At 40.1% G+C, this 27941-nt stretch overlaps 1 protein-coding gene across 1 annotated transcript; it reads left to right on the top strand.

Moving 5' to 3' along the window:
- The first annotated feature begins 153 nt into the window (after positions 1-153).
- On the top strand, positions 154-27323 carry ARHGEF3 (Rho guanine nucleotide exchange factor (GEF) 3). Its single transcript, XM_010148136.1, has 10 exons — positions 154-249; positions 11332-11439; positions 17861-18031; positions 19726-19788; positions 20123-20219; positions 20324-20400; positions 21909-22166; positions 24242-24412; positions 25435-25621; positions 26601-27323. The coding sequence occupies exons 1-10, from the start codon at positions 154-156 to the stop codon at positions 26945-26947; spliced, it is 1575 nt and encodes a 524-aa protein (XP_010146438.1). The 3' UTR covers positions 26948-27323.
- Positions 27324-27941: the final 618 nt, after the last annotated feature.

The following is a 27941-nucleotide window of genomic DNA, read 5'->3' as shown; positions in this document are numbered from 1 at the left end:
GAGCCCGGAGCCGTGCGCGTCCTGCTCTCCGGGCCGCGACGGAGCTGCCGGGTGCCGGGGAGCGGAGCCCCGGCTTTGGCGTCACGCTCCGCGCTCGGGCAGCATCAGCTGTGACCCCCGAATCCGCTCCTGCCGCGGGGCGGGGGGGCGTCCATGGTGGCCAAGGATTATCCCTTCTACCTGTCCGTCAAGAGGGCGAACTGCGCCTTGGAAGTGCAGACAGCGACCAGCCCAGCTAAAGAGACCGAGGTACTTGACCTGCTGGTGATGGGCTTGCACCTTTGTTTTTCTTCCTAGTGCGATCGGTGTTGCCTTGGGGAAAAGGGACGTGCTTCGGAAACAGGCTCCTGCGCCTGGTCTGCGGAGGCATCCTTCGCTGCTAGCTCTGGGCATTGAACTTTCCTTTGGAACAAGGCAGGGCGCAAAGAATCTAGATTTTTGTCATCTGTCATTTTAAGGAATTAATTTTTTTAAGTAGCTAATTGACACATACCTGGTTTAGATCTGTAGTTTAAAATAATGTGTTTTATTCCAGTGCTAGCCGCTACTTACATATTGTTAAACCTATGCAGGGACTGGTTATATGATTTGTTGAGTGGGGGCAGTTTGGAAAACGGGGTCTTAAATCATTATCTCTCTTTTCCTCATTGGTAATACACCAATAAATTAATACGATAACAGAGTTAACTGAGAACTCAGCCCTATCAGCAGGTTGACTGCTGTTTCTTAAAAAGCATGAAATCCTTTCAAGGGACACACAGAATCTTAGTCATTCTTCCAAATTCAACATATTCATTTGCAAAAATTGCATAAATGGTAAAACTTCTCAGCAACAATGTTCATGAAAGACAAATATTTGATGTTTTAAGTTAATGTTGCTTTGTGTGCTTGTTTGGAAAGAATCTGTCTAGCTGCACTGGAGGAAGGATAAAAATTCTCTCTGGAAGTTTTTATCACTTCATTATATAGTTTCTTCATTAGTCTTGTTTGCGGCAAAACTTGAAGACAACTGACTGACTTGGGTGCATTTAATACAACTAATGCAAAGATCGGTTTCCTCCAGCAATTGAATATATCTAAAGTAACATAAGCCAAGTTCCTTTTAATCATGATGCTGAAGCTAAGAACTGGTAAGAAGGTGCTGCACTTGTGTGTGTCGGTGTGCTTTTGCAAGGAGGGATTTAGTTACTGCAGCAAACAAAAGTGGAATTTTTTTCAGCTCTGTGTTTTTGAAAACTAACACCCTGAGTGTGTGTGTATGTATGCAGCTGTGTAAAACACAAGTTGTAAAGTACCAAATATTTCTCTTCAGGGTACTCGTTTTATTAACTGTAATAATACAGAAATTGGGTTTTTGCCTTTACTGCATAAAGGGGTTTTTGTGAATGAATAGAATTCTCAGATCTGAAGGGTTGGGATGTTGCTCTCTCTTGCAGTTGGAAAGGGCAGCTTGATTATAGTCGAATTTCATGGAAAAAGTATGAATGAAATCTTAGGGCATGAGGAAGTATCTAATAACAGATGTGACCAATCAAAATTGTAATGTGCAAACAGTTGTTTTGGATCTATAATCTTTCAGTTTGTGTCTTATGTGAATTAGAAAACGGACCCTCTGCTTTGCGGCTGTTTTCTGAGAGTATGATGGGCGCCCAGCCTTCTGACAAATGAACTTGTAAACATTCTCCTGTTTGTCTTTTGAAGGGTGTGAAAAGACCACCTGCCACTCCAAAATTTGGTTAAGGAAGCAGAAATAAAACTGCTCTTTGGGAAAGGCATTACAAGGATAGATGTATGCAGGGTGTTTTTCTTTTCCAGTCTGTCGATATGGGGGTGGGCAGAGGGAAATACCCATGCTGCTTCTCAAGCTCTGATGTTAAGCTGTTCTGCCATCCTTCAATATTTACGAGTCTAAATAAAGCTATTGGGCGCCTTCTACCACAGTGTTGTGTTACTGCACCCGAAACCTAGCTTGTGGCAAGTTATGAATTTGTGGCTTTGAAAACCCGAGTTTCGTTTTAATTATTAACATGTGAGGTTGGTTGATTTATTTAATAATGTAACTTGTGCATAAATGGTATGTGTGGAATAGAACAGATTGTTTGCTGTGTAGATGTTGGGTTTTGGTTTTAAATCAGAAGTCATGGTTATAAAAATATTTCCTCTGACCTTATTCAACAATCATCTTTTACTGTTTGTTTTGAACAATTTTGAAATACAGTGTGGAAGAAGGAGTACAATAGTACTTACATGGGATGTAATTCAGCCAAAAACTTGAGCATATACCGAACTGTTAAAATTTTCCCAGGTTTCCAGCTGGGTCTCTGGGTAACATGTTGAAGCTTATGGGCAATAGATTAGTTCTTCCTTTTTCTTGGACTTTACTTGGAGGCTGCAGAGCAGCAGTGGAAAACCAGGAATGTTTTTGAGGAACAAGTCAGTGGCACTAATGAGAAAGGTTTTCTACTTAGGGTTCTTTAAGCCACACTGGCTTCCCTGGCATAAACTCCACAGGAGTAGCACAGTCACAAAACAATGATAAATAAAATGTCTGAAATGTATGTGGACAGCCAAAGTCTGGGTTCTGAGAAAGGGCTACCATAGCTCTAGTCAAAGTACAGTCATCGTAATTCTTTCTAAATGCAGTTCAAGGGCAACAAAACTCTTCAGTGTCTGAGGAATGAGTTAATACAGGAAATACTATAAGGCCTTTACGTACATCGTTGCACATGCCACATAAAATAATGGAGTACAGTTCTAGGTGTAAACAGTACAGGGGTGTTGGGCTCTTTCCAGCTTTTTCATAATACAAAGAAGACAGTGAAGCTTGACATTTGCTTGCTTTAAGGTATAAAACCCCCACATCTTTCCCAATGATATATACACCCACACCCCCCCTTTTGCTAGGTTTCACTGCTTAAAGCAGCTGCCTTATCATCCCCTCTAAAGGAAACAAAGTGAAGCAGAGCCAGTGGATGGGCAGCAGATAAGAGCGAGCTCACACAATCACAGGGTGAGGTTTAAAGCTCTGAAGTCATGGGAAGACGTGAATTCCTCAGCTTAAGAATGGTCTGTTCTGCTGTACAGGATCTAATAAAGTGCCTGGGTTTAGGCTCTAAAAACTGCAGCAGTGCAATGAATTCCTTTGTGTCTTCAGTACGTCGTATGCTCGCACTTCTTACACTGCAGAAATGTAAGTAGACCTGGGAATCAGGGCTGTTTGCAGTCTGCCTTTGGTTGCCTCCTGATAACCTCACAGTTTTGCTGTGCAGGTGGGCTGAGTGCCTCGTGCTCAGGCCCGTGTATCATTCGGTGTGGGGAATGCAGGAAAACTAACCTGAAGGGTAACCACAGGCCTCTGGGCCATGGCACATCATTAGCATGTGGTGCTCCACCAGGCAAGGAGCCAGAGGGAGAGGGGCCAAAAGATTGAGATAAACTGCAAGCCATGAATTGTCTTTGATCTTCATCAATGCCTGTATTTCAGTTGTAATGAAACATTAGCAGGCTGCAGTTCTGATGTATTTCAGGTAAGTTCATGTGCAGTGTAACTGCAGTGACCTAGACGTGGAAACATGTCAAACCCCACACTTGGAAGTGCTGATCCCTTTGCTGAATGGCAAAGCAGATGGCAAAAAATGCCAAAAAATCCGTTCTGCTGAAACAAACAGCTTGCTTTTGTTTTTCCATTCAGTATCTCGCTGTATGATATCTGCTTGGTAGCCAACAGCTTCATATATATGTTCCAGAATGGAAAAGGTCTTTCTTAGGTAGTCTGTATGAGCAGCTTGTAATGAGAGGAAATGCAGAATTTAATCAACTCTACAGTGGTTGTCTGGGTTTTTCAGAGTTTCTGTTGCTTGTGTTAATTCACCTCAGTGTGAGCTCTTTCTGTTAATTAGCCTTCATTTCCTAACTGTTGGTAGACATACCGATTTCTGGATACTGCAGACAAGCGGTTGGTCGGGATAGCTGGTTGCAGCTTGCACTCACGCTGCTGACACTTGCGTGGTTGTGTCTTGCGTATGGCAGATGAAATCAGAGGTCTTTAGTGGTGACTGAGGCGCGCAGCTGCTTGGCAGCCGGGAGCTGATCTCTGATGAACACAGGACGCGACAGCGTGTTGCGAATTTCTGGTGATTTTCTTCAACTGGGAGAACTTCACCACTTCTATGTATGGCTTTTCATTGTACCCCGACTGTCATTTCAGGTCCTTTTCTTTATAACTCTGGGATTAAAACAGAATGTCTCTGGATTTTGCTCTATTTGCTTGCTAGTTTTGTGGGGACTTGCAGAGGAGGAGTAACAAACCTCCTGCTCCCATCGGAGAGCGCAGGTGGTGGATGGAACCTCGTGGATTTGAAGGGAAGTTGTGTCATTGATACACACGATTTGTTGGCTGATCGAGTTTCCTGTATGGATCGGTTTACTTAAATCGCTGAAGTTCTCCCTGCGATGCTGGCAGTTTTACTAGTGGGACTCCTCCCCCAGGTTTAGGAAGGTTTGTGTGCATTATTTACATTTGTGCAACACTAAAGTATACTTAAAACTGCTTTAGAGTCATCTATGTTTTTTGTCTTGACCGTTTGCCTCAGCTCTCAAAGAGAATATTCTAGAATTTCCCAATTGGACTATTTCTAAGCTACTGTGAAGCAAAAGCAAATTCTCTGCTGTTTCAAGTATTAAAAAAATACAGTCTTTATTAGCACCAGTTACAGTTGAGAATGTTGTTCCGGTTTAATATTGGCTTCTCTCTGAAGGTGCAAAAAGCCTGAGATGCCTGGCTTAATTTATTTTTAGGTTAAGTGTTTGCTGTATTAAGAGACTGTTGTAACACAGGCTGTTTATTCTATTTTAACCTTTTCTTGTTTGTTTTGGGGTTTTTATCCTACTGAAAGTTAAATACTGATAACATCCTGTGGAACAGAGTTTGAATGTGGGTTTTTTTTATTAAACTCCAAGTTTTGGGGGCTTTTATTAGAACTGTTTAATCTTAGGCCAATTTAACTAGTAGCAGACTAATAAAAATAATAATGTTGGGCTTCCTGCCATGACAAATGTTGACTTACCCTTATAAAGTTGACTAAAAACTAATAACCTTTAAAGTATAGGAGTATGGAAATTTAGCCAGTTACCTGAAGTCTGAAACAGAGTGGTTCTGTTTTAGTTTGCTGGCACATTACTGTAGTGTTTTAGTTTATAGTGTCTTCCATTTATTACACTGTTAACTCTTTTGAGACTAATTTAAGGTAAAACATTTTGCACTAATGAATGTTCCCATAGCACAGAACGAATGCTTTGAGTTCTCTTTGTCATGGTTCACAAATAGAATCATAGAATCACTAGGTTGGAAAAGACCTTAGAGATCATCCAGTCCAACCGTATCTGTCCACCACTAAACCCTATCTCTCAGCACCTCATCCACCCGTCTCTTAAACACATCCAGGGATGGTGACTCCACCACCTCCCTGGGCAGCCTGTTCCAGTGTGCGATAACCCTTTCGGTGAAGAACTTCTTCCTTACATCCAATCCAATATATCAAAAGGGTGTGTGTGTGTGGGGGAAGTAACCAGCACATTTTTGACAAATGTCTAGGTTAGCAGCCCCAAATCCAGAATTACTACAGTAAATAATTGTCTCAGAACTTGTTGAACTGCAGTAAGTTAGAGTGTTTTTATCAAGCATTGCCAATTTCAGTGGTTTTGTATGTGGATGGAAGGAAGGTTGGTTTGCCTTTGAAGGTATACGGGATAAGTTCTGATATTCTAAAATGCTAATTTCCTGTACCAGTTCTCACGTAGCACTTATTTTCTGGGTTGCCTTTCAGTCTCTGTGAGTTCCTTCTGTTGAGTTTGTTTTTAAATACAGTCAGAAAAATCAACACAATGTGGTCAGAGGGGTGCTGCCCGTGGGCCAAAGACACACGTGTAATGACCCCTCAGGGAAATATTTTCCCTTGTTTGTCAAATTCGGCACCAGTTCTCCGACATGGAGACTGTTGTTGGAGTTGCTGATAAGAGATGGGAGAGTCAGGTGGGAAAACAATCATAGCAGAATTGAACATAGTTTGCTTTTACTGTTCACTGGGTGGAAATCAGTGGCTGAGCCGGTCAGAGATATAGAGGGAAGAATTTTGAAGTGAGGTACCAGAGCAAATGCAGAGCTTTTGTACAGCACCTTGACTACTGCTCTGTGCTCTTCAGTGTGTGCTGGCCAGGTCATTGGTTCTGCTGTTCTGTGGGCAATGTAAAGGGAACCTGGCCTGGTTCTTTTTGTCTCTTTTCCTTCTGTTTGTTAAAAAATTAAACCCAATCTTTGCTAGAGTGATTTATCCATCCAAGTGTGATAAGTAAGCTGTGGGTGGCCTTGTTGAATGGCAGTGTATAGAAAGCTAATCGATATTATTAAATGGATTTAACTCTGCACTCTGCTTTAAACTTTGGGGAAAATTCCATTCTTTACATACACTAGTAAAGAATTGTTTTACTTTGTGTATGAAGAGCACAAGAAGTGTTAGCTTCTTCCCCTAAATAGCCTCCTAAAAGCTTTTCATGGAAGTGTAGTGTGTGGTTGGATACAATGTATCTAATTTTTAGGGGCTGGTTTCACTAATGAAGAAATAAAAATCATTTCAGTTTGGCTGTCAGAACATTGCAACTAATGCTAAGTGCCTCATTCTTCAACGGATCTTCTGCTCTAGCTGCGGAGTGCTTAGCGTGCCCCGGGAGTGGGTGCTGTATGCGAAGATTCGGGCTTTTGAATGGTGATGGGTCTAATTAATGATACAAAAGTTATCTTTTCGCCAAGAGGTTGTCGTTTTGTAAATGACCGTATCACCGTTTGAAGAAGCAACACCTCATTCAGTTATGCAAGGCAAAAACACTTAAACTTTACTGAAGAGGGAGGTGGCAGAAGTTACTCGGAAGTATGGCTTCCTGGTAGCACGACAGCGGAAGCTGCTGGCTGTGTGCATTTCCCAGCTGCTCGACAGCAGACGGCTAATTTCTGGAGAGTTACACATTAAGAGCTAGAGCTTTTCTTTCTTACTCAGCAGCTGCTAAGCCATTGGGTTAGAGTATAATATGTAGAAGATACTAGAAGTACAATTGTACATCTGTATAGACAGGATCTACAGAATGAATTACAGTGAAGAAGCAATCTAGAGTGCTGTGTCCTTCAGGCCAAATTAGAAGAATGGCATCTTGTTTATCTGATGGTTTCCTGTCTTAAATCAGAGATAATCAGTGATTATGCCATTGTGATTACTCTGACCTTTCTTCCTATGAATTCCCCAAAAAGTGTGTGCCAAAATTACATTATCTCCGAATGTTTACTGTATGGTTTCCTGGACCATCCAGGTTTTGACAGCGATTTGCTCATTTCATCAGTTTGTTCAGTTTCAAGATTTCTTTTTGAGGCTGCATGTATACATGGTATTTCCAGCTTTAATTTTTTGCTCTCTGAATTCAAATGTTACTGAAGTCAGCTTGAGTTCAAATATACAGCTCCCTACAAAGGCCATCTGCTCTTTGTTCTAGCCTAGTCAGGTATTAATTTGACTTCACTTGACTGTTCAGCCTTTGAAGTTCCTGCACTCATGTTTCCCTCAGCTTTATTTAGCCTTATATCAAATTTAAAGCCCTGTCAGATTAACGTTACTTGTTCACATAGACCAGCTCCACATTTTGGAAACTCTGCCAAACTGTAATCTGGATCTTTTGTTTTCTAACTTTTTTGTTTCATCAAGCCTTTGTTACTCTGAAAATGCACTCTTAACATTTTTATTATTGTTATTTAAAAACTCTGAAATTGTTTTTGCATACCAATAATAACAAATTCAAAAGGTCAGGCAAAACATTGTAACTCTTGAATTTTTTGGCATAGCTTGGCCCAGTTCCCAAGCTGGACAGGTGATGGTTGTTGCAAGTGGATCCAGCCACTAAATCCCACCTCTTAATCCTGTCTGCTTCTGAATTCCCTTGAATTGGGAGGGGGAGCAGGAGGAGTGATGACTTTGGGTAGCTCTGAGCCTTCTGAGCACACTCAGTGGTACAGACCTAGAATCTGATGTTTCTACCTGGACAATATGTCCTTACTGGGGGCTCTTCATGCTGGACAGACACTGGAATGTGTGTCACACAAAACACGGTTTTGTGTTGCCATGTGCTTAGATCCATACCCCAAAAGATGTAATGATTGTGGGATCCCTGGTTACATGGAAAAACAGAGGTTTTCCAGAGACAAGTTAGTAAGATAATGAACACAGATGTACTAGGAATTCCTAATTGCGAGTGGTTTATTCTTTACAAACACATAGAATTGAAGAGGCCTAGGAAGCAGCATCTGGAATGCAGCTCCCTGATATTATTACACTAATGTGCAAGTGCAGATTCTGGTCAGTATCTCTGGGTAAAGCAGAACATTCACACGCTTTCCTCTTTCCGTTTGATCTGTTGGTTGTGAAGCGCAGAGCCCTTTTTGCGAAAAACTGTTTAAAACGTAGGGGTTTTATGCACTTGACTGTGGAATTTTTCCCCATCCAGATCATAGGCTTAAACCGTTTGTTCAGCTTCGCTGTGCTGCTGGTGTGGAGAGCTGACAGCTTGAGGGAGAGGGTGTTGATGAAAGGGGAGGTCAAGGCAGAAGAGATGGAGTCCGTGCAACAGGAATGCTGTGATTGAATGTCTGAGTTTCCTATCACCGTCTTACAGTTTGAGCATCGCTCTGGTAGTGCTGTATCGTCACTGCTGCCCGGGGAAAACCTTGTGTGTACAGACTTGGTTATTCTGCAGGGGAGGGGGTGACTCAGTGCTGACTGCCCTTGTCCCTAGACTTCTCTGAGGGAGGTGACACCTGGAACACAAAGGGTTAAGTTTTCAGTTCCAGCTGGCTATCTTAAACCAACAGACTGTTTCTAACGCAGGGTGAAAATCATATTAGAAGTTTTCAGAAAGCTTTCACCATAATTAAGAACATCTGATTAACAAGATCTGCTTTCAGTCCTAATGGGTAAAGGTGTAAAGTCTTAAGACTTCTGAAATTACTGATTATCTTAAGTAATTCTGTTGGAGAGAATCCTGCAACTCCCCCTGGAAGTCCTTGGCTAGGAGACAGCCCAGGTTTGAGGGAGCCTTTGGGCTGTCTGATGTGAAGGAGAAATCATACTCCTGTTTTTCCACTCCCTCTCACTCTCCAAGAGAGACAGTGATTTCCATTCTTTTTACTCAGGCTGATTTTCTGCAAGGTTATTTGATGCTGTGCATCAATTTTCAGAGCTGCCTGAGGTTTGTGTGCCCCACACGGCACAGCAAATTAGGTCCTGGTCTGAGTGCTTAGCCTGAAGGCTTTGAGCAGTAATTAATAAACTTCAGCTGCAGTAACACACAGAGTATTTGGCAGTGTTCGAGAAGGATAGGCTGACTTGCTGTTCCTTACTGGGTTTTAACCACTACACAGGAAGTTTCACTCAGGTTTTTTGCAACATACTCAACCGACATGCTGCAGAGGTGCAGTGAAATACAGATTTACTTCTTTTGTGATTTTATTTGCTGTCAGCAGACTCCTCAGAAAATTATTCAAGGGTTTGAAACGAAGTTAAGACTGTACAAAATTGTGAATAGATCACAGCGTGTGTGGGAAAGGTCTGTAAGGCTATGGGGAGCCTTTAAATGTCGAGCAAGACATGGCTGTGATGCTGTATGGACCAAATCTGTGCTTTTTTGCATGTTTTGTCTTTTGGTCAAAGAACATGCATAGCAGCAAAGATAATAGATAATAGTCCAAGATAATAGAAAGGTTACAACAGTAAAGCTTTAATTATTAATCCTAATAATTAGGAGGGGGGTGGGGTGGTGATGCTGTAGATAATAGGTATGCTAGTGGTGCTGCAGTGACGTAGAAAAAATACTCCTTAAGAAACCTGTGTCAAAGACCTGGTTGCTGAATAGGGAGGAATAGGAATAGCAGTGGAACAGTGAAGATAAGGATGTTACTTGATTTAGGTTAACCTGGCAAATTCTTTAATGCCAGGCTTCACGTGTGATGGAATACATTATTTTTGCTAGAGGGTTAAACACTTTGTCCCTCGTCTCAGCTGGCATTTATGGATTTCCTGGTCTGCCTGCTGGGAAGTAAATTAAATATGTAGCTGCTTCTCACCTTTCCTCTGTTGCTGCACTAATGGAAGAGAGTTTTTCTTGCCAGTAATACAGCTGATGGTCATTGCTGCTGAGACTTATTATTTTCTGGTATCAGGAAGGATGACAAATATGCATTATTTCCTGGAGGATTTGGATTTCTGAACAAAAGGATAACAGGCATGCTTCATTTTCTTAAAGCTATGTCTAGGAAATTGGAGGCATAGCAAGCCTACACAAACTTCATAAGCATGGCTGAAAAAGAAAGATGAACTGCTTTAGGATGTCCTTGAAATGTGATGTTGGATGGGTTTTTTAACTTCGCTTGGAAGGTTTGGCTCTTTCTCTGTCAAAAGTTGCCTTTTGCATGTGCTGTTCAAGATCCATTAAATGTCAGATGGAGGTTAGGAAGCCAAGGGTAACTGTTCTATTTTTACGTTATTTATAATCACTTTTTTTTTCTTGTGTTATGATTTCTGTTAACTTTTTTAAAAATCTGCAGGACAATTGGCATTTTTTGTTGAAGTGGCTATGTATTACTGTAGGTGCTGTTAAAAGTATGTATGAAAATAAAAAGATCTAATTGAATGCTTTAAGGTAGAGATTTGTTTAATTTGCCTGTCTTGTTATGCAAAAATTAAATAAACATGTTATTAACGTGTTTGCCTCTATATACAAGTATTTCCATAGGAACATGCGCTCAAAAGACTGTTAGAGATTTCTGTCTAAATTATATTTTCTGGAATAAAATACTTGGAGTAGAGTCACATGCTGACAGTGCCAGAGGCAAAGAAACAAACGGAATTGGTTTTATTTGTATTCCTTTCCATGACAAGATTATCATAGCGTGCATTACCTGCACAGCGCTGCTGAAAATTATCTTTGAAGTTAATGTAATAAAATGATTTTTGTCTGTCTTTACCTGTCTCCCCCTGCTCCCAGCCACGCCAGCTTCTCCATCATTACGTTTTTCAGCTGTTTCCAGGATCTGTGTGTACCAGCCAAAAGTGATCTGTCATTGTCAGGGTTTAAATCGGCTATTGTTTACTCCCATAATTATATACCAGGTTTACAAACTTGTTCTTTTACAAATGCTTCCCTAGTAGATCAGCGAAACTGGTAGCCATGTTCATCTGATTCTGCTCACACTGCCTCTGTTTTTTTTCCTTTCCCTTGTGCTCCCCCCCCCCACTGCAGGAGCCCAGTACCAAACGGGTCAAGCCGCTTTCCAGGGTTACATCATTAGCAAGTCTCATCCCTCCGGTACGGGCCGCTCCGTTGAAGCGGATCAGCCAGACCCTTCAGGTAAGCAGCGTGAGTGCATTGCTGCCTTGAGGTGCCCTTTGCTGGAAGGGGTGCGTCCATCTGCCCCATTCCTTCTGGGGTTAGCCTGGGGATGTGAACTGCGCGGAGGCGTGCGCGCACCGATTGCATGTGCCGAGCTGGTTTGGGCAACTCGTGACTGCAGTCACCAAAACCCACTTCTCTGCCCAGATAATTGATGGGTTTTAATTACCAGTAAGAAAACTATTGCACCTGTAGCATATAACATCAGTTCCTATTGATTTTGGTTGGTTTCTTTGAAAATGTTATTTTTGGTATAGTTAGTCATGTAGGACTGCTAAATTTCCTTCTGTGTTGTGAACTTTGAGCTTGCCTAAACAAAAGAGTTAGTGAACAATTGCAAAAAAGTAATTTTCTGAAGCTGCTGATGAAAAATGATAAAGGGTATGCAAATCTTAAATGCAGGTTGGGAATGAAGTGATTCTGTAGTTGCAATTTCTATATTAACGATTAGGTGGGTAACATACCTGGAGACAGTGGAACTTGAAGTATTTGTGCCTTCAGATGTAGGAACTGCAGGCGTTTGGGTGCTCAGCCCGGAGTGGCAAACAGTCGGGAGCTGCAGTACTGCTGTGGGTCCGGCCTCGAAACCCAGGCCATTTCCTCTTTAAAACTGTTTGTGTAAGAAGGCATGCACAAGGTCTAAAGAAAATTATTTAACAAGCCTAATTCCTTTGATGAGAGGAAATATAAAAATGTCTTGAATGTATTAAAAATGGTACTCAATCAAAATTAACTTAATCGGAGCATTACTGAAGGTATCTGTTATTCTCAAGGAGAAGAGCAATAAAACCTTAGGGCTAGGAGTCTTATGACCAAGAAATAAGAAGTCATGGGAAAGAACCCCACTTTTCTGTAGTGGGAGTTGCCTAGGAAACCGATATTGCAGGGGTTTCTTCAACACTGCTGTGTTCTGTCCCCAGGATTTTGAAGTGCAGACGTGTGGGTTGGAGGGAAGGCAAAATGGCCGAACTCCCTCAGCCTGGGCTTGATCCAGAAGGTGTATTATAGCGTGACTGGAGCAGAGATGCCTGTATTCCCTGGGGTGTATAAATCTCTTCCATAGTCTGCCTCCAGGAAAAAATTGGCCGGACTCTGAAAGGACTACATTAGTTCCAGTTGTGAGGAGTGCGGGAAGTGAGTTAATTTTTGGCTAAACTGCTTCTAAGCACAGCGCTTCCCTTTTCCCAGCCTCGGACAGCTGCTGTCCTCGTTTAAGTACCTACGCTGTCGGTCTGTAGCCAGTGCCTTTGAGACTGGCTTGGTCAGTACAATATTTTATGCAGTGAAGTTTGATTTACATTATCCAAAAGAAACTCTCCTTTCACGCGTGTAGTAGCAGCTTCCTAAGGCGAGAGCTACGTAAATGTGTTTCAGGGCACACTGTGATAGAAATAGGAGAGCAGACTGGGGCTTTATCACAAGTCCTACTGTTGCAAACCTTTCTGTCTTATTGTGTTCATGCTAATTATAAGAATACTTCAATTAACCATCTGCTTCTTGGCAGATTAACCAGTGATGTTATTCATACCATCTCCCCTAAGAAACGATGCGCTTGAAGGCGCTCTGAGAACTCAACCTGTGTGTTCTCCAAATTCTAGGTCTCAATCCTTTTCCAAGTGATGAGTGCTGGTGATGTCTCTCAAAACTGCTTTCATGGCTGGCTGTAAATTGACTTCTTACCTGATTTTGTCAACAATAACAGAATAGGGAGACAAGAGACTGACGTTCTTGTGCTCGGGTGCCCCATTTGGAATTATTTATTCATTACGCTGGCAAGCGTGTATAGCTTTTTCACTTTGCCACGCAGTGACGTAGCTGTCACTGTGCCTTCTGGTACAATACAGAGCAGGATTTTTTTTTCATTATGTAGTACCTGTAAAAAGAAAAAAAGTAGTGATTCTTCTTACTGGATGAACTTCTGTGTATCTTTACTGTCAGGTTATTTCAGTCAAAAACAGTGTTTCTTCTTGCATTGCTGCTACATGTTATGTATCTGTAAAATTAAAAAAACTGTTATCATCACCACAAAATCCAAACCAAATAATTTCTTTGCCCAGAAGAAAACAAAGCCAACAGAAAATCCATCCAAAAGGGCCCCTCCAACAGGATCAATAAAAGGCATTTCAAAGAAACCGTCTTATATGTTCTTTCTGACACACGTAAGAGTGGGGAGTAAAGTTTATCGTGCATAATTTTCCTTACCTCTGTACACAGAACTTCCCCTTGATGTTAGTGGAGTTTCTGCATGCAGATCTCACCTGTGTCTGAGATCTGTGTAGTGTCTTTTAAGATATGGTCTTACCAACTTTTGATGTTTTTCATATTTTATTGATTATAGAGGTATTTGATTTGTTGTGCCTTCTTAACTCAGTACTTTTCCACAAGGATTCCAGGTAAAAAACAGTCTTTCCAGCTTGCTTTCTGGGTTTTTTTTGACTGTTTGAAGTTACTCTATTTCTGTCCCATGGAGTACTGTAGGCTGACTAACACAATGCTGTTAGCTTAACCTCTGGCAGAGTCTGTGTATCTGCAGGGTACCAAATGCTAAGCAGGTACTCTTATTTGTTTATCTGCCTGGAAAACCACTTTATTCCATAGCTGTATTTTCAGTCTGCATCAAGCTGGATTGATGACTATGATGATCTGCCTGTTTCTGCTCGGTCCTATTCACAGCTGTGCTCTTCAGCTTGAAAGCTGAAAATAGGATCAGAAAAAGAACTCCAGCTGATGCTGAAGAGAGGAATTGACGTCTGGATAGCTTCCTCTGCAACTTCAGTTTATCTTAGGACACAGAAAATTTCTAAATATCCTTAAGGAAACTTTTTAATATTGGTTCTGAGTGCTAGGACTTGGATCTGTAGTGCCCTTTTCCCAGTACATGAGGCTGTTTGCTTTACTGCAGCTGAAATTACGGTTTGTTAATTGTATGAATTAACATCAGTAACACATTGGCCCTTCATACTAACAGTCCTGTAACAGCCAGTGAAAGCCATTACAGTCAGATAAAAACAGTAAACAAAATCAGGGGTTGTCTCTGGGTGCTTCCCCTGCTCCTCTGGTTTTTGGAATTATATGCTTATCTGGGATTATTAAAATTTTCATCATTTTTAACCAGTATGCTGGACATGTTTTTAAGGAAGCCTGAAACTAGGAAAATATTTTTACTGGAGACATAGAAATGCTGTTTTGACATTCCTACAATTCTTTCCTGGGATTCTATCACATGACTGACTTATTTGTTTCCTTTATGGCAAGTACCAACCAACCATCAGACTACCTTTAAACTTGTTTTTAAAAGTTTCTGGTAGAATGTCAGTTTGGGGCTTTTCTGCTAAACTGAAACAGGTCTGTGTGGGTTTTTTTTTTTTTTTTTAAACAAATAAAGTGGGTGAAGTAGTACAACTGAGATGGTTAAACTGATGTTGTACATTTATCTTAAAATAGGAGAGAGTTTTATTGAAATAATGTATTGTTTATTTGGGGATTTCTTTAATTAGGCTTATATGTTAGGTTTACATCTCATTCCTGTTCTTGTCTGTTACAGCAGGGATGATTCCAAGCATGCTTGACTCTCAGGTGACGAAGCATTCATTTTAGCATTAAATAATGTTTCCCTGGTGATGTGTTAGTTTATCTCTTCATAGCTTTACGAGCCAACTTCTGCAGTGTATAAGCAAGGGAGAATATTATATGTTAAAATGAGCTTATATTCCACACTGAAGTATGTGATTCCTGGCCTAACTGTATTTCACCCTACCAGCATGAGCCAGTCAGTAGTGTTGTTGCCTTGGGGTGTTAGTGCGTAAAAGAAGGTAACATGCCAGACAAAAAACACTGCTTGCTCTTGGACTGAAATTTGACCCCATTGTTAAATAACACCAGAAAACATTTATTTCCCTTCCCACTAATAAATACCTTTAATCCGATGTTCCTGAGTAATATTAAGTACACTTTGTGTGGTTAATTAAATGGATGATGTATGTGAGAAATCAGTTAAATACATACTTACCGTGTCCAGCTAGCAAAGATGCTAAGCAAGCAAGCAGGATTTTGGGGAGTTTGGTTTCCTTTGGGCCTTTTTGTGCCCCAAGGAGGGACAGCACAGGGCTGTAGAGAGTAGTGTCAAGCGTTCTCATGCAGCATAAAGAAACATTACTCTCGGTGGGTGCAAAAGCTTACTTTTCTCAAAAGACTGGATGTGATTTGTTTGCTGTTACAAGTGCATGTCGTTCTGTAAGGCGATACAAGACCTTTTGTTGAAAGGTTTCAAGATCAGGGCATTTACTTTAAGAATCAGACTGTCTGGTGCTGGCCATTGTAATTATTTTCTTCATTCAGCATAAAACATTCCTTTAAGAAAACACCACCACAAAGGAACTACGTACTGCGGGGTGCACATGGCAATGCATGGAAAGGGGCATTCCACCCTGGGTCATGGAATGACAACTGTTCTGCTTGCCTGCATTCTCATGGTGATCTGTGGATGTAACACACCTGCCTCTTTTCCCTAATCTTGCCATTTGCATGTGAAAATAGCAGATTCCGTGATTCATCATTATAACAAGTGTAAATTAAGCATGTAATTTCACCTGTGTTTCTTTATCTTCTTAACTCTTGAAGGAAGAGTAGCACCTGACTTGCAAAGTTTAGAAGGTTGGTATATGTGTGTGTGTATGTTTATTTTTAGGGGTTTTGTCAACTCCAAGTAGGGCTTAAAATGGCTTCTGTTGAAAGGCACAGGTTTTATTTATACAATAGATCTTCTGATATTTTAAAAACATACTGTATGTATAGGCACTGTTTGCATTTCATGGGCTCTTCTCTTCAGAGGGGAGTTTCAAATGCTGAACTTCGTATATGCTGCTTTCAGCCTGGAAATGAAGAGAATTTATTTTGTTTAAAATATTTTTACCCAAGGCAGTCGAAAGACAATTGTGTTATGTAAGGCAGGTTTTAAATAACAATAGAAATGTAGAGTATTTCAACCATGTGAAATACTTGAGGCATTTCAGAGGTAGGACCTCAAAAAGAAGCCTCTAATTTTAAGGAAGCAAGAAGGAATCTTTTCAAAATGGGACAGTGAGAGTGTAAAATGTCCCACTGTCGTCTGAACTCTTCATTAGCCCCTGCAGGCAAATGGAGCTCTCAGGTCTCACTTAAAATTGGACTTGTTCTTTAAGACCAAACCACATAATAGATACAGAGATGCTGGTACACATCATCAGAGCTGAGAGGCTCCAGAAATACTGATAAAGATTCTGCGGTAGTAGGACATAATTCTGGTATTTCACAGTTTGCTGTCTGCTAGGACGGGTTGTTTAACACGTTTCTTCAAATGCTGAGAAGTAAGTAGGAGCAAGGGATGTGAAAAGAATCTGCCTTGTTGCTTGTCTTAAACATCAAAATCAGAATGTTGACATACCTTTTCCATATATACACCATGCAAATAATGTGATTGTTCCTCTCTTTTCAGTCAGATACCCATTTCACACCTTTCTGTGTGAATTGGTTTCTTGATCGCATTATACTTGTGGAGAGGCAGGACATTACATTTGAAAGCGTTTCTCCATGTGTCAAAACCAATTTGGTCAGAGCATTATAGCACTAATTATTTAATCCTGCTTATGGACACATCTGGAGTGATTATACCAATCTTTCATGAACTGAGAGAACCTTTCTTTTTTCTTATATCATTTACATGTGTTTGATGTAATCTGGTATTTGATAGCCTTGAGGTAGAATGTGTTGTTTCTCAGTACAGACATCTTTGAAAAATTCCATCATCCAGAATAAAAAAACCCCAACAATTCTGTCAACTTCCATTTGATATGTAAGATGAGTTTGTCTACCAGATTTTGCTGTCCTGGCTTTCCAGAGTTTCTCTGTAACAACCGAAATCTTTATTATAAAATGAACCAAAAAAAGTATTCATACCAATTTTGTCTCTGAAATTTGCATTCATTCCAGATTTTTAAGTATTAGAGATCTAATGAGGCAAATATGTGTAACCCACGTATAATACCTGTCTTTTTACTGCATTGAAACCTTGTATTTGATCAGTTGTGTTAGTGTGTTGTACCGTTTCGCCATTATCTGTGTAGTTCATTTTTGTTGCACGATGTATGAATGCATTGTCTGGTTTTGAACATGTTGAGAACAAGACATGGACACAGCTCACTGCAGGAGGGGAAGTGCTGGCCTTCAATAAAGTTGTATTAATTTCTCTTACATTGTCAGCACTAAACATTGCTATTAAGTCACAGTTAAAACTAATTAGATGACGCTTGTTGTACTGAACTAGATATACCAATTCCGTAGAAAAAAATGCATAACGTAACACTGTTGTAACAATAAAACCTTTTCTTCTGTGCGTTTCTAGCGTTCTATCAGTTTCCGTAGTGACAGCCGCCCAGATCTGCTCAGTCCCCGACCATGGTCTCGAAGTATGCCCCCTGCGAACACAAAGCGCAGAGACAGCAAACTGTGGAGCGAGACCTTTGATGTTTGTGTCAATCACATGCTTACGTCTAAAGAAATCAAGCGTCAAGAGGTATATATTTTTTTTTAACACTGATTCATGTTCAAAAGTTATCTTTAAGGCATGGATTTGAGAAATGCTGCTAGGCTTTAGGATAGCACTTGAAGCTTTCCTGGAATTAAGCAGAATGCCAGCACCTCCACTAGAAGCAGAATTTCATCCCTAGCCTTTATAGCTCAAGTTTTATTAGAGGAATGTTAAAATCAAGTCATTTTTCGTTAACAAATGGAAGTTACTAAGAGATATACTGTACTGTGATTGGCTGCATGGTGTGCGTGTTCCGTGTGACAGTTTGTCGTGATGGTTGATGTTTTGATGTTTCATTTTGCTGTTCTAGTAATGATAGGTGAGCATGTTCTTTCAGAAACAGGTAATTCATCAAGTGACATACGCATGGAAACGCACAGCCATTTCCCTTGTTGGAAAACTGTCTTTGAGGAAGTTTGCACTGCTAGAAAGACGAAATTTTGATCAAAAGACGTATCTTACTAAGCAAAAAAAGAGCGTGTCAGTTTTATTTATTGTGTTGTGCGTGACAGATTCTAAACTGTTCATGTTACAGCCAATGACAGAGCTTCCGTGGAATCAAGGATTTTCTTTTTCTACAGAAATTTCTAGCAGTATCAACAGAGTTTATAACAATCTCATGGAGAATATTTCAAGGACTGAGTCATAAATCAAACAGTAGCATCAAGCATTTCTTCTGCAGATTTTAACATTGTACATTTGAATAGGAAATAACCTTTAAAACTGAGAACTTCAAAGGCAGCTTACTGAAAAATAAACTGTAGAAGCTGATTGCATAGCAGAACAGTCGTTGCTGTACTGGGGCAGAGGCCAGGACCCGTCATAGAGCCCAAATAAACAAGCTGTATTCCAGGAAGTTTTACGTGAGGGTCCTGCGTTACGTTGGTTCTTACGCTGCCTGCCTGAACAGACTACCTGAACTGCTGGGGTGGGCACGCTGTCAGGTAGCTCACGCCGTGGCAAGCCCTCCACGCGGCGTGTTACCGGGCTAGGGGAGTCTGCACTAGCTGAAAAATGTTCTTACCTGATTTATGCAGGTTAAAGCCTTGACTGTTAAGTTAGTGAATATAACTGACCAACACATGAGCTTTCACCGTAGCCCAGTTCAGAGTGAAGTCATGCAGTAAGGGAACACAATGGTATTTTGATCAGCCGCTGTATTAGGGTGGTGGTTATTTTTAATCTGCCAATTCTGAAGTCTCAAATCTGCTTCAGGTGTAGTTAACTAACATCAGCTGACGGTACAGCTTGGCCTTCATAGCAAAACAATGAACTGGTACCAAAATAAAAGTGCTTACTACGAAAGAAGAGTTTTAAATAAGATCTAGTAGACTACCTGGAACTTTTACCGCTGTAAAAAGTTAGGGCCACATAGGACCACAACTAACCCTGTGCAAGTGGTTGTATGAACAGTTAAGGTACACTTGAGTTGGAATACCCTACTGAAGATAGCTCCCACATCTGGCAACACATCTGTTTAAAAAATTAATTCTGTGGCTACTTCAGATGAGCATGAACACTCCGGTGTAAGAAAGCCTTACTTTATTTCTGCAGTTAGATGCAGCAGAGCAATTCTGCTACATGATGCTAAGGCAGCTGTTCAGAATATGACATCAACTCAACTAGCTGAGTATAGATTAAATAAGGATATCTTATAATATTTGTGCCTCTTTTTACAGGCTATCTTTGAACTTTCCCAGGGAGAAGAAGACTTGATAGAAGATCTAAAGTTAGCAAAAAAGGTATGTTTAAAAAACCCCGAAAAACCCACAAGACAAACAGTATTCATCAATTCATATCACTTTTAAAATAATCCTTGCTTTTTATAATTGCTGAGATGGTAAGAGAGGAAAATACCCCTATTTCTATTTTCCTGTTCCTTCTGAAACAGTTCAGTGTGCTCCTTTATTTTTATTTTTTTTAATATGGAATGGATAGTTTAAGATATGGTTATGAAACTTTAAAATGTTCTCAGCAAGTCTCCTGTTTGGATTTACAGGGAGCTTTAAAAGCTATCACTAATTTTTCAACTACCAGTAATTTATTAATTACAGAGCTTCCTTTTTTTCTCTTTAGGCTTATTATGACCCCATGCTTAAACTTTCTATAATGACAGAACAAGAATTGAACCAAATTTTTGGAACATTGGACTCTCTAATTCCTTTACACGAAGGTAAAACTCAAATAGTTTTTGTCCTCGTTCCTATTGCACGTAGATTTATGGTTACCTGGTTCATTAAGTGAGTTTTCTCTTCTTTTTTTGTATATCATGATCAGATCTTCTTGGGCGACTTCAAGAAGTCAGGAAACCTGATGGATCAACAGAACATGTTGGCCATATCCTTGTGGGTTGGGTAAGGCAGAGTTTTAAATCAATTTTGGGACTTCAGTTTGGAGCTGCAACTTAGTTTTTATCAGACAGTTTCCTTCTGGTATCTAGCATAGCATGCTGAAAATGAAGTCTCAGCGTGGTTTTAAAAGGTAAGGTGGCTCTGTAGAGATACAGTGGAACATTTTATCTTTTTGGGTGTTTTCCATTAAAAGATTTAGGCTAGGATGTTGTTTTTAAAGCTTCTGCTATTCAGGAGATGAGCAGTATTTCATATGCTTTAAATAAAAATCCACAGTCAGACTAGAGTTTGTTTGATGTAGATAATGTCAAAATCCGCCCCCATTTGTATTCTGCTTTCCTAGGGAAATGAAGCTTGAACAGTCGTATTGTGTAAGGACACCCTAAAGTTATTTTGGAACCTCAGTCTGTTCTAGTCAAGGTAATAGGTAGTTGTTAGTGCTGTCAAATGTACTGATTTTCTAGAAGTTTGTTAAAATAAGGGAGACACGGATGCAGGGGTGATGCTATTGCTGCCCCAGAAAAGAAACAGTTGGTGAGTTCACTGGCAGTAGCACCCAACAACATAAATACTGAAAACAGTTTTTGATAGTTTTGTTGATAACATTGCTCATGATATTAAAAAAGAGCTGTCTCTGAAAGGACTTGGATAGGTGAAAAGCTTATTTGTAAGTATATGTAAGGAATGAAATTTAGCAGGAAAAAAAGGCTTGACATCTTCAAGACACTAGCTCATAACAGACATTAACATCTCTGTGTGAAACAGTGGCCTCCTGTGAACATGGGAAACATGATCACTACTAGTATATATACAGATAGTTAATGATAAGCTTCTAAGTGCCAAAATTGCCTCTGTATTTGAAATACATTTGTTTTCTGGTGTGTTTGAATGCCAGTGAACTTCCCTTGGTCCAAATATGTCTGAGTCTAATTTCCTTTGAAGACTTTATGTACATTGTGTATCAATACAGTGTTTTTTGTAAATGGGTATTTTGTTCTAATCAACATACAAGCTAGTGGCTTGGGGTTTTTTTCCCAGATTTAAGGCACAGTTCTCTCATCTTGGTTTGGTCAAGGTTCTTCAGGGCAATACAGAAGACTGACTGTAGAAGTCTGCTAATCTAAAAAAGGCCAGGGCTGGGAGTATTTATTCCCTAGGCTGTTGTTTCCATTCATAATTAAAATTAGACTTCTGTTTTCAACGATTGTCTGCACTAAGTAGTGCTCGGTCTTAAGTCATGGATATTGTTAATGCTGTGGAATAATACTGGAGATCTCTAGGAACTGAAAGATGAGCTGGTGCTTCTAAATGGTTTAAATGATGAACAAGGTGGTCAGAGCTCTCTTGAGAACCTTATCTATGATGGAAACTTTATAATCAATAAATTACCCGGATGAGTCTTCAGGGGAAAAAGTTCTCAGTATGAGTTCTGACATCCTGAATCACATGAAACTTCCTATGTAGTAGAAAGTTTGTGTCTCAGCTGCAGAATAATTTATTCCTTTCCTCAGCTTCCGTGCCTAAACTCCTACGATAGCTACTGCAGCAACCAAGTAGCAGCCAAAGCTTTATTGGATCACAAGAAACAAGATCACAGAGTGCAAGATTTCCTACAGCGCTGCTTAGAGTCTCCCTTTAGTCGCAAACTGGACCTTTGGAATTTCCTTGACATCCCAAGAAGCCGTTTGGTTAAATACCCATTGCTACTCAGAGAAATCTTGAGACACACACCAAATGACCATCCAGATCAGCAGCACCTTGAAGAAGCCGTGAGTTACCATTGGGTTTGGGTATTTTTCTGGAGACCATAGCACTTTTTAGCTTATTAATGAATTAAGGGACACCAGGTAAAATATGGAAATTCTAATACTTGTGTGAACAGCCAAAACTAATACATGAAATATCTAGCCACTCTCCCCCCGTTAAATCTTATTTCAGCAGCAAAGTGATTCAAAAGAACCAAGAAGGAGTGGGTGGGAGGTGTTTCCACAGCTCTGGTCTGATCCTTGTCTGTTCTGCATTTACCATTCAGTGTTCTTTTCTAATCTAAGTTGGGTGATGTGGAGAATTCTTTTCAGGTGTTCGATCGTTTAGATAGGTTTTATTCCCTGGCTTGAGACCTTACAGAACCTCTGAATCTAGACTGGTTGTCTGCAGGAATGTTGGTGAGATCTCCCTTTATTCTCTTCTGTGTTCAGAATAGCATTGCGCTATTCTGAAGTAAAACCAGAGTGATAAATCCAAGGCTTTGAAACTTCCTTACTGATAGAAAGGGACACGATTCAGACATTCTGAAAGGTTTCTGAGATAAACCTGCACACAGAAAAATGTCTCAGAGGGAAGAAGCTTACTGTAGCAGATTTGTTGAAACACAGTTCTAAATCAATGAATAAATAAGTATCATCAGTATCCTACACCTTTTGAATATAATTTCATTAATACTTTGAGGATAAAATTTATGATTTGCCTAGATGTGAACATTTTGGAATGACTTGTCTGAAAAATGACAGCCTACTTCTGGTGCAAAATGCGTGTTTCAAAGCACACGTACCAGGTCACTACTGTTCTACTATTCCTTCCCCAAGTCCCTTGCTCAGCTCAACCTCTCTGATGTAAAACTGGACAACTGTGGGTTGAATTTAAAGCTTGGATACTCGTGTTTACATGTTAATCTATAAGGTGTATTTTCCCCTTGTTCATATTCCTTTAAATCCAAACAAAAAATCATAAATATCTCTGTTCTTCTGGTTGTTTCTAAGGTTTGGTTTTCTACATAATGTCTGGTAATAGATTGCTTTCTTCCAGTACTTGAATTTGGTAATTGTTTAATAAAATACAATCAGGATATTTTTCTTGATAATTCAATAGCCTTATATAGCTTTGTGGTATTCTCCTTCTGCAGAACCCTCTTTATCTTTGAAGTGATGTTTTTCATAAATTGTGTATTTGCCAAGTTAAATTAGGAAATATGGTTGGCTCTTAACACTGTTTTAGACTTAGGAAGTACATTTGTCTTCCTGTCTGGCAATCTGCTGTAAGCTCACTGGGCCAAGTTGATCCCTAATAAATCTCCTGGGATCAGTAGATTCTTGAATTATCTGTTGGGGCATGTATGCCAGCCTGTTCCCCTACTCCACCTCCAGTTATTTAGGAGAGGAATTTGGGAGGCCCAAGCAACTTAGGATCACACTGAGTTGCCTAAAACCAACAGAATTTCAGAACCACATGCCCAGTTAAGGAGTCATATTTTAAGTTTCATATAAATTGATCTCAAGGTCTTTAAAGAGTGCCCAGTATAAAGAAGCTCAAAATGGGAGCAAAATAAGGCAAAGCTTTCTATGTACATTTTTTTTCTTGATGTAAAAAGGCCAAGTAATTGTTATTTTTAATTGAACAATTGTAGCTATATGCAATAAATAGGATAAAATTGATTTACCTTATTTCCAAAGGGTTAGCTTTCATAATGAGCAAAACTGAGAATTTAGTGGTGTTAGCTTGTTGCATATTTTGCAGGATAAACAAAAGAACTATCAAGATCTCTCTCGTTCTCCGATGTGATGCAGCAGTTTTCAGATCATTATAAACTATTTTAAATAAATATTAATAAGGCAGGTTATTTGTTAGAAACAATAACAAAGCCAAACTGAAATGTCTTTGTACACTGGAGCCTGCTTAATTTTGTTGTTGATGTCAATACTCCTATAGACTGGTCTACCTAAATCTATTAAAAATATTCTGTAAATCAAAATGTATTTTCTTGTAGCTACAGTTCAGGGTATTAGGAAATAGCTCCAAATATTGGACTGTCTACTTAAAGTTCATGTGTTTTCATTTTTTCCTGCAGATAAATATCATTCAGGGCATAGTGGCTGAAATCAACATAAAGACTGGTGAATCTGAATGCCAGTATTACAAAGAGAGACTTATTTATCTTGAAGAAGGCCAAAGGGATTCATTGATCGATAATTCACGTGTTGTGTCTTGTCATGGTGAACTGAAGAACAACAGGGGAGTGGTAAGGAATTAATTTTTTGTGTTAAAAAATATCTTTATTGTGCATGACAGCTAAAGGCTGTTGAGTGCACATACAGAGACATCACCCTCTCACACACAGGAAGTTAATGTTTATCAACTATTACATATAACACTCTTGATTTTGGTTAACAGTCAAATACCTGTGTATGGACGTAATAATCTGTCTATCTGTGTGTCTCTCTTAACTGGGCCTAACTATCCTGACTAAATTGTAAGTTGATAAATTTCAGTAGAGGGGGGAAAAATGGGAAACGCCTCTGGTCTCAGAAACATGGTAGTAATGTCTATAGTGACATGCAACATGTACTAACATTTTCGATCTGTCAGTGGCTTTTTGATTAAATCTGCAAATAATGTGTATTTTAGATCTAGGGTCAGGCCAACTTCAAAAGCAAAGAACAATTACTTATGATTGCGAAGAAAATGTTGGCAGTGAAAAACAAAAAACCAGTTTTGATGCAGGATATCGAGTGAAAGGAATTGAAAATTTGTGTTTGTTTATTATTGGAAGCCACTGGAGATTGCAGCACGTGAGAAGAAACATTCCTTTAAAGATGGTCTCAGGTGACTCCTACCACCTCGGAGCAAAAGTAATTTTCTGAGCTTCAAAGGGGGGTGGTGAAGCTGGTTGTGAGCAGCTTGTGAATGGCCAAAAGGTCACTCATCGCTGTCCATCGAAAATACTTGAATGGATAAGAAGGATGTGAATAAGCATGCTGATGTAGAGAGAGCTTGGGAATGGCTTCAACACTAACAAAATTAATCAGAATCATGACATCAGAAACTGAGGACAGGAAAAATGATTTTAGAAGTTTTCCAATTGTTATGTTTACATACTTATATGCTGTTGCATCCTAAGGTTTTTAAATAGCCTGAAGAGAGGAACCCTTATTTATTGTAACTGTTGAAAACACAAGGTTCTAATGTCCTGGAGTTTAAATAAATTTTGTTTAATGGTGCTTTACAGAGGCATAATGCCCTATTATTCATTCATTTTAACAGAAACTGCATGTCTTCCTCTTTGAAGAAGTGTTGGTGATTACCCGAGCTGTCACCCACCACGAACGGCTCTGCTACCAGCTGTACCGGCAGCCAATTCCCGTGAGGGACCTTGTGCTAGAGGACTTGCAGGATGGAGAGGTGCGACTGGGTGGATCCATACGTGGTGCCTTCAGCAACAACGAGAGAAGTATGAGTACACCTTTATTTGGTCATATAGGGTCGTTATAACCTCATGACACCTGCCAATAAGAGATCAGGATGTTTTCTCTAAAATCCACCTTATCTACATCCAACGTCTTGATTTTTATTTGACTGGTTTGATATAACTTGCTGCTTTTAATCTTAAATTATAATTTGCTTCTTTTAGATTGTTTCTCAAAGTTTGCTATAATGATAATGGGATTTCTCCACACAACTTCTTCTGCACTGAAATGAGAAGGGACGAATATGTAGAATAGAGTGGCAAACCCACAAAATTACACACAAGTGGATTTTGCCATCTTAAGATAAGCTTTAGCTGTTACAACTTGCATTATGGAGGCACTGATTGCTGTTCTACAGCTAAGGCTTTCAGCGGACAGGTAGTTAATGTGTAGTGCTCAGCATTAAGGCTGCAGCTATTCATGTTAATGCCAAGAGGTAAGAGTTACTCTCCTAATTAAGCATGTTATCAAGATGCTTGTTTCTGTTATAAGGGTCCTTTGAATCTCACTTGTGAACACTTGGAGGGGTTTTTGTATGTCTTCACATTACTAGTGCAATGAATGGAAGACATGCAGCAAGCTCCAGCTGACACAAAGGCACAGTGTTCAGTGAAGGTTCTGGAAATCTGCGTGGCAGAGAAATAGGAGGAGAGGCATTGGAATGTGGGAGAAGCCTTAATCCTGCTGGTTCACAGAAAGCTTTATGGGTAGCTCATGTATGGCAGAACAAAAATCATGAAATCCAGCAGTAAGAAAGTATTACAAGTTTTTGTGGTGTTCTGTGTTCTTGCCCCACAAAACAAGGAAATACCTGGCTGTTTCCCTCTGGTCTGACAGGGTATTGGCAGGAAAACACCTGCCAAGTCAAAGACTGTGCAGATTCTGTTATTTTTATATACTCATGTATTCTAGAAAACGTTCGGCCAAAGCATTCAGTGTTTTGATACGTGTTGTTTCTTTCAGTCAAAAACTTCTTTAGAGTCAGCTTCAAAAGTGGGTCTCAAAGTCAGTCTCACTCCCTCCAAGCCAACGACTCCTTCAACAAACAGCAGTGGCTTAACTGTATCCGCCAGGCCAAAGAAAAAGCGACATGTGCAGGCAAAGCTGGCGTGCTGAACTTGGAAACACGTTTCCTTTTGTCACCAAATGGAAGCAGAGTACCCCAGGGAGAAACCACGCTGGAGCAGATGGACCACTCGGACTGTGAGTCAGACTGTAGCATGGACACCAGCGAGATCAGCATCGACTGTGAACGCATGGAACAGACGAACTCTTGTGAAAGTGAAAAGCAGATCGAAACCAATGTTTGACAGAAATGCAGCGTTCCTGGAAGACCTGTCTCTTGCCTGGACAGTATTTGCATTCCACGCGTGGAACCCTTTGGAGAAGCACTTTTAAGATATTTTTTGTGACAGTGTCACTGCAGTCCTTGTATTCGTACCTGTGAGTGTAGTACTGTAACTGCCCCTCTGTGTAAGCTGGCATCTCTTGCAACTCGTGTCCTGTGATGATGTTCCATAAATATCTAAGGTGGTGATGAAAGAGGTACTTGAGCAGTTACTCTCAATGTCCTGCTGCAGACAGAATCGCTAAACTACTGTTTATATGTGCATTACATAAAGAATATTTTCTTAATTTTTTAAGTACTTTATTTGCCCTTTATCGGGGCAGCTGAAGATGTGGACTTCATCTGGAGTTTCAGGATGGGTATCAAGGTCAGAATTTTTTATAAAAGCATGGAAGGAAGAAATAGCTTTGTGGAAAAAAAGAAAAACCTCTTGCAGTAGCCTGTCCGGACTCCTGCGGCATCAACAGGACTATGAACAGCGGGCTGTGAAACCAGTGACTCTTTAGGGACCCGTTTTTCAAAACGGGGTGTTGTACTGAGATCCAGCAACTGAATTTATTAAACTCTGGTCAGTTAAAGTGGTCAGCATAGTGCTATGGTTGGTTTATCAAAGCATGTAATGCTAAAAATAACAACACCTCACCCTCTCCTCAAAAAAAAAAACCAAAAACAACCCTCCAAAAACCCAAAACCACCCACCACAAACAAACCCAAACTCCACCAAACCTCTACAGCCAGCACTGAATTAAATGAAAAGCCGGGAATACTGGGTATTTGTATATAAGCTGGTAGTTTGCTTTCAGTGCCATATATATATATATATTACCCCAAACCGGATAAGAATGGAAAAAAGCTTTTGCTTGTGAATAGGCCCTCTTCAGCATTTTGCACTCCACTGACCTCCGCTGTTGGTTTTAAACACCACTAGACTAACTTTTCAACATTTATTTTTCTGT

Source organism: Eurypyga helias, unplaced genomic scaffold, assembly GCF_000690775.1.
Source record: "Eurypyga helias isolate BGI_N326 unplaced genomic scaffold, ASM69077v1 scaffold17393, whole genome shotgun sequence".
Taxonomy (NCBI): domain Eukaryota; kingdom Metazoa; phylum Chordata; class Aves; order Eurypygiformes; family Eurypygidae; genus Eurypyga; species Eurypyga helias.
Note: the sequence above shows the minus strand (reverse complement) of the source record. Positions and strands in the feature narration are given on the sequence as shown.